Here is an 11,420-nt window from a genome sequence, read left to right on the forward strand (position 1 = left end):
TAGTTGATGGGGAATCTTTATGACAAGTCAGAAGGCACATTAGAAAGTAAGACAGGTCAAAGACCAAGCTTTTCTTCCTACTGATGATTATAAATAAAAGCTTGTAACTCACTAATTCACAGAAATGGAGTCACTGCATCTATACAGTTATCATAACTAAGCTTCAACTATTCTCCCTCAAAGAGTTTAGAGACAATTTGCTGACTTCCTAGTAAGCAATCAGCTCTGCTAATATGCCTTATAATTGTAGAAAGACTGGGAAAAAACTGAAGGGACTATCACAAGACCCAGCCATGCCTGTTCCTATCACATGCCAGTGCCACATGTGCAAACACTATCTGAGCTCGTCCTCAAACTAACATAGAGTAAACTTGCAGGACATAGTTACGTAATTTTATAGGAGAGATGGCAAGAACGTATTTCTGTATCAAGAAGTAATTTTTGCATCCATTTCAATTCTGCCTTTGACTTCAAATTACTGGTATAAATTTGCATATGCTAGTCCCATAGAAGTCTTCTAGTTGCAGTTCTGTTCTTGAAATTGAGTGATTCTCCTCTTTTCCTTCTCCACAAACACTTGAACCATCGCTAGTTGAAGTTCTCTGGACAAGAATTTTTCATTACAAAATTGAAACAAAAACAATAAACTTCGCATTGTTGGAGCATCATCTAAATTGGCACACTGCTCAGCTGTGTTCTGTTTATGGTATTATAGGGCTTTCTATACTAGCAAGCTGTTGGGGGTTCCTAATACACAATTTAGAGAATTTTCATCATCCTCAGATTTGGTTAGATAGCTGAAAAGGTGTTACTAATGATGTTTTTCAGTTTGTTTACACTCTTCGATGACATTTCTATTGAAATAGCAATTGACAATCCACTGTACTGACAGCTTCGCTGTGCACTACAGATCATCAGGAACATATATAGCAATGATCATGTGTCAACGTTGCATACTGATGAAGATATAAACCAAGGAGAACAATATTGATTCCATATCTAAAATATATATCTTAAAATATATATGTCCATTCAGAACAGCACTTACCACAAATTTCATGTTAAAGTACATACACAAAATGCTTTCTAGAAACAGGATCAGAAAAACCTCAAAAATTCAGCTGTGATGGTAGATTTTAAATCATATACTCCTTATTCTAATTCACACTTGTGCTTTTAACAGGAAGAGTGCTGACAGAAGTAACTCTGAAGAATTCAAGCTACCCTCCTAGCACAGGTTTGGGAAAGGTCCTATTCTTCAGTAACTACGGTCCACAGAGATCAAACTATTCATGTGCTCATCCGCTTTTAAAATCACAAAGGTGAGGAAGTTAAAAAAACCAAACAAAACACCAACAACAACAAAGAAAGAGAGACTATAAGATCATGTTTCACATTAGAAGCTACCACAGGACATAATCATTGCTGGAAACAACACGTGAGAACTACACATAAGCATCCAAATAAAGATCTATGACTTACTATACTATACAAACTTTATACAACTACCAGCAATACTTTTTCTACTACTGGCTTCTGGTGCCTATAATACAATTGCAATGTATTTATGAGTTTCAACAGGCAACACTTACTTGTTTATTTTTGCACCATTATCCCTTTTTTGTAATTGTTATACTGTTAAATGTTTTTAGCCAGTTCAATGTGTGGTAACATACGATGTTGTTATTCAACAGCAGAATAATGCTATAGCCTAAACTAGCTTGAATTATCTATCTCATGTTTGCCATGGACTGAAAGTGATAAAATGCAAAGATCCATTTACGCATCAAAGCCTTTCTGCAGAGTTCGGAACACAATCATTCACGAGCTAACAGACAAAAGGTTTCACAGCACAGTTTTGTCATTAAGCCAGAAGGAGGTTTTCTGGATAAGATTTTCTGGGTGTACCTTCATCAATATCTGGTGGCAGTCCCCCGACGAAGACCTTACGGGAATACCGTTCCACTCTTTCTCCATTCTGATGGGAGAAGCAGTGAGGTGATCCTAAACCACTGTGAAGAGTCTGATCACCACGTCCATCATCCAAGAACCCGTCTTCCATTGGAAACAGTGAAGACTGACCTGAAGAGGGGGTTAAAAAAAAAAAGAAGGAAAAAAACATACTAACAGAACAAAGCACACACTGTTTCAGTAATTTTTAAAAAATGCACTAGTTGCTGCATTAGCAGCAGAACTGTTTGCAATCTTCCCTTTTAATAAGCAGTTATGTTCTCAATTTCATATGAACCTAATAGTTTTCAGTATCATTCAGTAACTCAAGTTCATTATTTCAGAGGAAACGTTGCTACCTTCTTCATAACTGCACTACAACTAATGAAGATTTGCAACAAAACAGTATTTCTAATGGATGCCATTAGAAAGTTGACCATTCTCCATAGTTTTTCGTGTTTCCCATTACATTTCTTTTAAAAAGGTGTAAAACTGGAAGAAAATATAAGCCAATTTTTTTTCTGGGACTTTCCCAATAGCAGACATCACTAAAACCCTTTAAGCCATACATATTATTTTCCAGAGAACAGTTTCTTAGAATGAGTAGACACAATTTCGTGGTGCAAGTGGGAAAACAAGAATTCTACCAGCTAAGTATATTACACATTTAAATTACCTGATAAAAAGCCGTATCATAAACCACCTACTTGTAAATAACAAAAGTATCCTGATAAAAACAGGAAGACTCACTGTAATTTACTGCAAACAACGACTGAAAACTAGGCAATACTGTGTCATTCCTAGAAGCAAGTTTACTTAGGTGTTACAACAGAGTTTCGTTAATGGACTCACTCTAAGAGAAAATGTTGTAAGCATGCTTCCCCTCACACCCCAGTATACTTCTATGATAATCTTTATCATAGATTTCCTTAATAATATTTATTACTTCTAAATAAGATTCTTTGATTTATAAATGCAACTGTGTAATATAATAAATAGAGCACACAAGCTGATCTCTTCCATGAATTCACCCTTTAGTTACAGTACTCCATCTCTAGACAACAAACTCAATAGAATTCTACCCATTTAAGGAGCATTTTAGGAATAAATAAATATATATAGGGAAAGTAAGCAAATAAATGACTTCTGCTACAAGTTTAGGATACATTTCCTTTTGCCTATGATGCGATATACTACGTCTGCTTTTTCAGAATTCATTACAATCTACCACAGTAATGTATTGATAAGGTTAATTTATCCTGCTCTTGCTTCCTTACTTTGAAATAAATTGATTTTAAAAAAGAAAACATCTTGAAAAGAGAGAATTTGACCAGTTCCAATGTGCAGACATTTTCCATGCAAAAATCAAACAGCTAACAAGTTGAAAGAAAAAAATACGATAAAATCCACAGTCCATAGAATTTACACAAATACAAAATGTAAGGCTCGGACAACTTGCTTTATTTGAAGTTTCACGAATCTTTGTAGACCTTTAATTAAAAGTCAACTATAATCAGGTCTATTTCTGTAGCTAGGCAAACCTGGTTCCTACTATGATAAAAATATTGTAATATAGACTTAAATGTCATTTTGTTTTCCGCTAATGAACTGATGTACATGTCATTTGTTTCATCTCTTAAGACCCCAATCCTGCAGGTATTGTTGGAAGGGAGCAGTTCTCCATACCTAAACAACCTTTTCAGGTTCATCAGCATGACCACTGCTGTTAGATAACTCAATGTGCATGCTTGCAGGATCTGGTTCTTTAACCTAGCAGGCCAGGACGTACATTCACTATAGTCTATGCTGCGTCAAGAAAACCATCAGCACTCAAAGAACCAAAATAAACTTCTCCAGCATTGGCATTCATAACATACACACAAGCACAGCAACGCAGCCCTCCAGTGTAACAAATCATATAGATGATGTCCACTGTAAGGACTGTGATCATTTCAGCCTGAATAGTACTGCTGTGGAGCGCTACCTAATTCAGTTAAAATGGTTATTTATGGCATGCAGACTATGTAAACTTATGTGAAACTGATGCTTTATAATCTTAAATTTTGGAGTTTGCCCTCTAGGAACAACTTAATGTTATTTCTCCCATGAGACATTGTCAACATTAGAAAATTAAATAGGAATATTGTTACCTCGCCTTCTCCCATATGTCCTTGCTGCATGTTAAATGAGAAAGAAAACAGCCTTTCAAACATTGTTATAAGGACCAAAAGACCTTGTTTTAATCGCCTTTATACTAACTCAGTGATTCTCAAGCCTTTTCATACTCCAGGTCATTTAAAATGGCGTTCACAAGCTGACCTCCCCCACCGCCCACAATACCATGCCTTCCTTGCACCACCTCTGTTACTTCTTGATAAAACGTGTTGATACGAGGCTGACAAAGTATATCTGGACACTGAAAGAGACTTTTTGAAAACAATTTTAGTTCTTAATTTGCACATTTACTTTCAAACCTATTCCTTAATCCGCTGCTGGGTGTATGCCTGTAAGTAAATGGATCTTTTCTCATGCGCCAGGTCTTCTGACACATTCTGCAACGCACCGTGCTCTCTACCTTGCCAAGTTCAAGCATGCTCTAACACTAATCATCTGAACTGTAGGAACAGCTCTAACCCAAGGAAAGCAGAGACTATTGTGTTTGAAATTAGGTTGCTATAAAAGCTTTGCACAACCCACAAAATCCTTGGTTAAATTATTACTGGCAAATAACCAGCTGAAAAACTTAAAAGTCAAGGAGAAAACGTCTGGACCACTAAAACCGCCTTTCAGACCTCCTGCAGTCTGTGTGTAACAGTACAGAACTCTCCTACTAACTTAGTACACTTCGCTGTCGTTATTCAACAGCTACCCACTGCTTCCTACTTTTCATTTTCCAAAACAAATCAATTCTACCACTAAAAAATACAACATTTCTCTGTCCTGGCTTCCAGGACCCATTGTCAGAATACAGCCAAACTTTCTAATCAAGCTTGCACATTCTTTCTCTTTTAATCTCATTAAAATCTGTGTCTGAAAGCAGGCCAACTGTTTTCAAAACTTGGTTTCTCCTGGCAAGTACTATGAGAAACTCTGAGCACATCATACATTTTATTTTGCTTCCTCATTCAAAATTGAGGCTGACAATTAGTTTAAGCATTTAAATATTTGTAAACCACAACAGAACAGGAGTTGTTTCCTCTTTCAAAATAAAAATTATATCAATCCACTTTAATTCATGATTATTTAACATCTGTAAGATCATTTTACTTCTCTGATCTTTTGCTGATAGAGATGTCACACAACGAACACCAACAATACATAATAACAAAGCCCTAGTCTTCAGACTGGAGCATACTCTGGAGCATTCACACAGGTACTGGCTTTATGGGAGAATTGTAAAGGCTGAAAGCCTTTACTAGTATAATTTTTCCATGGTAATCTTGGTAATCCCAAGATTCTCATGCAGTCCTCAAAGTAGAAAGTTTAAAGGAACTCGTCTTTCACAGAAAGCAATCAACAATCTTACTGCATTTCTGACAAAGCTCAGAAGCCTTTGCATGTTTTGGAAAACATCAAGCACTTTCAAAAACAGCTCTGCCTATAAAGCCATAAAAATCTTGCTTGTGGTTTCTAAATTACTAACAAAACCACACACACTCCTTCACTTGGTACACCCATTCTTGGCAACAAAGCATGCAGCACAGATACGATTCCCACTGCGGATTTGTGACCACAATTTAGGTCAGCAGACTCCTCACTGCTTTGCCACCTGTGTCACTCAAGGCAATAGCATTTTTCTCCTTTACCTGTACGGAAAACAACAAAAAAAGCTCAGCCACCAGCTATGAAGTATTTCTAGTGCCAAATACTACTGAAGCGGTTTTGAGAACCAAATACTAAGATTTGTTTCTTTCCTTCTTAATTTGCTTCTTATTTTCTGCATTTGCTTCAGCTAACCCACAAAACACCAACATTTGACATTTCAAAACATTTCTCAGGAGCCACAGTTTATAAACTACGCCAGCGCGGCACAGATACAAACTTTCTCTGCTCATTGAATTCAGAGTTCATCACATGCCATTGACTTCACACAATGTAATACACAACACTGAAACTAAAGAATGCCCTTTTGGCAGGCCAGGAAGACAGCTAACCGTGATTTACCAATTCTGCCTCTGGCTTTCATAATTTCATACGAAGAGAAATCTTTGCTATGGGAGTACCCTAGCTAAGCTGCAATACAAATGAAGCCTTAAGGTAACTGTTGCCAACCAGAGAAAAAGAGTTAATTCTGAAGATCAGGATGCTTGCCTATCCCCTGCTGAGACGTGAGACAACTATAACATTGATTTGGATTTCTCAAATCTATTTTCCCTTTCCCCATTTCTCCAACATTTCATATAATTGCATAAAGGGTCTAAGACAGATTTACTAATCTCACAAGTTATTTGAGCAAGAATTATGTTACAAAACCTAAAAAATACGAAGTGTTTATGCAACTCGTTCAACTGCTTATTTATAACCTATGCAGAGATATTTTTCTGATAAAAAGTTTGAAATTTAAAATTTAAAAATTAGCAGCTGCTTCAATTATTTTATCACCTCAGCCGTCCCTACAACACTCCTTTCTATGTAAGAAATAAAGCAATACAGAAAGACAATGATCTTTTGCAAAAACCCACTGCTTTTATTGTCTTTCATTTTAAGGAACTTAACAAATAAGCAACTCAAATTTTTGTGTCTTCTCTTCACTTGAGACACTTAATGGGCTCCTGGCCATCTCCTTCTCTCTTTCCTTTGTTTTTAAATAATCCCATCTTTTGTGCCTAACATATCTCCAATTAAATGTGCTGCGCTTTCGCTTCTCTACAGGAAGCACCAAAAAGACTGTCACTATGTTGTGTATAATCACATGTGCAATTCTGTATAAAGTACACAGTTCCCAACTACAAAGACATTCTGCTGAGGAAGCATGAAAAATGTATGCAGGAGTCCCAGATCGCTTAAAACCCAGACTTACTACAAGCTTGTCCTGCTAAAAGTGTGCCCAGCTAAGCACCTGGCACTCTTCAATGGTTCTTCCTGCCTTCCAACCATGGTAGCAATTCCAGGTGGATTTTGTGCCATTAACTGGAAGATTTACATAAAAAGGTCAGTTCAAGAGCAGACTGTTTAAAGCAAAGCGACCGGCAAGCAAGAGGATCCGTATCTCCTGTGAACATCACTGCAACTTTCTAAGGCCATGTTACAACTAAGAGAATTATGCAAGTATCCATAGTGAATATTCATACAAACATCACAAAACCCTGGAATGGACAGAGCAACTGAATGCTCAAAGTTAAATTACGGTTGTACCTTCATTCTCACTACCTTGCTATAGTTCTTTTAAGGCACGCAAAGTCTACGTTGATGTAATACCTTGCCCAGTTCTGTACCAAATTCATATCTTTAGTCCAAGAGCTCCTCAAGGCAGGGATTCTGTTCTTTACCCTGGCGCAGACACCAATATAGTAACACACTGCAATCTTTTACATTAGTCATTGATATGCTCTCATTTCTTTCTTCTCGAAGATCAAACCAGACTAGTTTCAGCAGTGAGTTCCAAGGAATTTCAGGTTTCTATGCACATCAATCACTGAAGTTACCAGAGAAGTATTTTTGAAATTTAAAAAGGACAAATACTCATCTTGACTTTTTAACCAACCCGACTATGAGAGCAAGACCCTATCACACCCTTCCAACAGGCTCTACCACTGAAACAGCCTCCCAGTACCCAGCTCCAGGAAAGCTAGAAAACTTCTGTCAACTTGCACATATTCTTTCATATTTTACACCAATCCTACAGGCTCTAGGAAAAATATTCAAGCTGAACAAGATTTTGCTGAAGTGATCCCAATTTCATAAGCTTTCATGAAAGGAGTAATGATTTTAAGTGCTGATTTTTAGGGACAAAAAGTGACAAGCAAGAACCTGCAGTATAAATGAAGGAACTACTGCAGGGGGAATGGGCTACAACTCTTGCAGATTAAAGCAGTAAAATGTAGACAGGAAAACAAAGTCTCTGTACCATCACTGGCTCTTTGTTAAATATTATATAAATGGAGAAAAGTGTAAGAGTCCAGATTTTTTTAGAAAGGAGGATAATAAGGTTTTCTCAAAGACTACCTTGAAACATCTCCGTATCATTTAAAAAACTTTTAACTGTAGATGGTCATAGGTGGCCAGTTTCTTATGCTGGAAAGCAAATACGACCAATACACAAACATAAGAGTTTCAAACTTTCACTGAAACTGTTTACACTGCTAGTCATTTTCTTCCCCTAAACAGAAGATAGGGAGGTAATTTAGTGCTGCACTTAGGACTTAACTTTTAGAGAAACAGAAGTATCAAAGTTTCACGGGATTATTTCTAAATGTGAGCTAGATAGCCTTGAATCTACTATAGAAAATATTTATGCTTTCATGAGTTTTATTTTTAAATTATAGAAAAAATCCTGAAGTACAATCTGGTTTTGCCATTACAACAGCATAGCCTAATTTCTAAATTATTCTACACAAACCTATATTTTGTAATTGTAGCAAGATTGACAATGCTGTGCACAAGGCCATTAAAATATAAACTATAGTATTTTAGTACCTTTTTTCCCCCTACTACTCCCTGAGGGCAGGTAGGGTTGATTATAACTCAGGAGTAAGATTTTATCATCACTTCATGTTTCACAATGCATTTCATACGTAATGCAGGGACCACATGTTTCTACCACAGGTATATTTCACAAGAAGTCCTGTAAGGTCATCTCAAGCCCAATTTCACTAGTGAAGACTCTAATAGTATCCTTAAACCAAACAAAAGGCAGAAAAATTAAAATTATAAAGAACATCTATATTTAACCTACTTTTGGTTAAATGATCTCTGTGTATGAAGGAGCAATTCAGAGACCAAGGCATGTATTGTCAGAGAGGTATATATACTTTCTCAAATTAGAACATAAAAATCCTATCTGCCTAGATGTCTTCTACACAAAGGTATATTTAAAAGAGCCTTACAACTTAAGTCTTAGATGACATTTTCAAGAGGAAAGCATATAGTGTCATAAAGTGTTGCATGGCAGGCAAAAAAAATACTGCTTTTTATGTATTCCTTGATTTTAGTTCTAAAATATTAAGGACAAAAGGATTAGGCCACAGTTCCACAATTGTTACCATAAGACATGTGCATGTGTGCAAAAGCTTTGCCCAGTTCAAGCACATCATCTCACTCCTGTCAAATTATCCCAAGCACATGGTATGTTGACTGTGGAACAACAGTCAATGAACAGTAAAGAGCTGGCACAGACGTGTGATACCTGGTCCAGGATAATTCTGTCAATATCGAATAAATTAATCAAAATGTTATCAAATCTATACTGACAGCGAACTTATTCCATGTCAGAACTTGGCATCTTACAGTCACAGCCATCTTTATGATACTGTCAAATGAGATCCCCGTTTTAAAAATTGTTGTCAAAAACAAGCTACTAAAAAGGAATATGAGACATTCCCTATTACGTGGATTTCAAACACTACCAAACTTCAAAGAATGAAAAACATTCAAATAGTATTTTCTTAATCTAAGACAATCTTACAAAAATTAAACACCTCTATATTTACATCTGAGGAATGCATATTTGTCACACTTTTAGCAATGTCAAAGTCAGCATGAAACCAGAAAAGTAGACTACATCTGGCTGCACAGTAAAATCAAGGTTTAACACCTTTGGAAGTACTGATTCTGCAAAATTACGTATCAGAGAAGCCAAAACCTGCATTTTTTCCTCCCGAGTTATCTTTAAAGAAACATAGTATAAAAAAAACCAAACAAACAAACAAAAAACAACATAGAAATATAGAGAAATGTATCTCTAGCTTTTGTACAAAACATCCAAACAAATGCTTAAAAACAAGAGTACTATTGTGGCTGCAAGTATGCTTTATTTCAAGTAACGCCAGATGCCTGAGGACAAGTATTTACCGATTCCTTCTGTTGAGAACACTAATGAAATGAAGTTTCTGGTATTCCACAGCATTCGAGTACAGGTCTGACTAGAATCTTTCATTTTAAATTCCAGGTCACTGTCACAAAACAACCGACACACAAAAAGCAAACAGATTTCTTTTCTTCTAAAAGTCTGACGAGAATCTACCTACAAAGGTCTTTTAGCACTGGCTCTTCTGATGGTAACGCTGTTTTATCTGTGATTATGTTGAATTAATTGGGTTCCCATGGTAAAAAGGTAGAACTTGACTGTATGGTACAAAGCACATTATCAACATAATATCAACATAACAACTTTTAATAGTTTGATTGTTGAGAACTTTATACATCAAATAACTGGGGGGGGGGGAGAAGCTCAGAAACGGTGAAAGTGAAAGCTCCTGTTTCCACAGCTTGCACAATAAGCTTCAAGTTTTTAGGGCTTTAATCTGCCTAAAGCAAAACTGCCTCACTGAAGAGACTGTGCAGTTGTATTCAGAAAAGAATAATCTTTGGGGAGGAACAAAAATACAACTAGCGGCTCTCATGCCCGTGAGCTGCACAAAGCCAGCTGTCGTGGTCCCCAGAGACACTGCCACTGCACTGCACAACCCGTCGCAGAAAGGGTTCAACTTGGCCAGGTCAGCCCAGCATCACTTCAAACCCACCTTCGTGAGAAGCTCAAGCTAATTCCTAGATTGGGCAACTTAACTCCCAGATTGGGCAACCAGGACAAAAAGTCCTAGACATGCTTCCAGCATGCTATTCAAGCATAAGCCTGAAGGGGAAATGGAAAAAAAAAAAGGAAGGTTAACTATGAAAACACCACAGTTAGGTTTGTGTGAGAGCTTTAAAACCCAGCACCATTATTAATCCTTTACTGCTGACGCTCTCAGGTAGTCTGCCAGACTAACACAGGGCCACGCTGACTGAACCTCAGGAGATGCTCTTTCATACATTTCAACAACCACTTAACTACTCATGAAAGGTGACAAACCAAATCCAGTCTCACTCCTCTCAAAAATACAGAAGCTTCAAAGCTAACTTTGAAGTTTTCTTTGCTATGAAACAAAATACAGAGAAACCTTCTAACAAACCTGCTTTAAATTCTAACATAGCAACAGCTTTGTCTAAAAGGTATCAATACTTCCTCTGTAATTCCAATTACATTACATTGGGTTACTGCAAATCAATTTAAATGGAACCCTTAAATATCATATTTATTTGAATATAATTCTTCCCTCTCCTGCAGGAACCCCCCCAGTGTCAGAAATAAGAAACCAAAAGCAGAAAAAGCAAACCATGGAGCACAACCCTCTGTTGGAGACTGCATGTTAGTTGGAATTATATGTGTATCTCAGAAAAGCAGCCACCCTACTGCTGGTGACACTGAGCTTTATTTTATATATGTATATATAAAATATATACATATATAAATGTATATATTATAATATATT

General features: G+C 36.7%; 1 protein-coding gene across 1 annotated transcript in view; it reads right to left on the reverse strand.

Annotated features, from left to right (window-relative positions):
- Window positions 1-4,543, reverse strand: part of LOC104623527 (cytoplasmic polyadenylation element-binding protein 4-like) — an 11,146-nt gene extending 6,603 nt beyond the window's left edge. The window contains exons 1-3 of the mRNA XM_010290646.1: window positions 4,417-4,543; window positions 4,101-4,124; window positions 1,909-2,082 (exon numbers count right to left, since the gene is read on the reverse strand). Coding sequence (XP_010288948.1) covers window positions 1,909-2,082; window positions 4,101-4,124; window positions 4,417-4,543 — 325 coding nt within the window. The remainder of the gene's footprint in view (window positions 1-1,908; window positions 2,083-4,100; window positions 4,125-4,416) is intronic.
- Between the last annotated feature and the right edge of the window lie 6,877 nt (window positions 4,544-11,420).

Source organism: Phaethon lepturus, unplaced genomic scaffold (assembly GCF_000687285.1).
Source record: "Phaethon lepturus isolate BGI_N335 unplaced genomic scaffold, ASM68728v1 scaffold53707, whole genome shotgun sequence".
Classification (NCBI taxonomy): Eukaryota; Metazoa; Chordata; class Aves; order Phaethontiformes; family Phaethontidae; genus Phaethon; species Phaethon lepturus.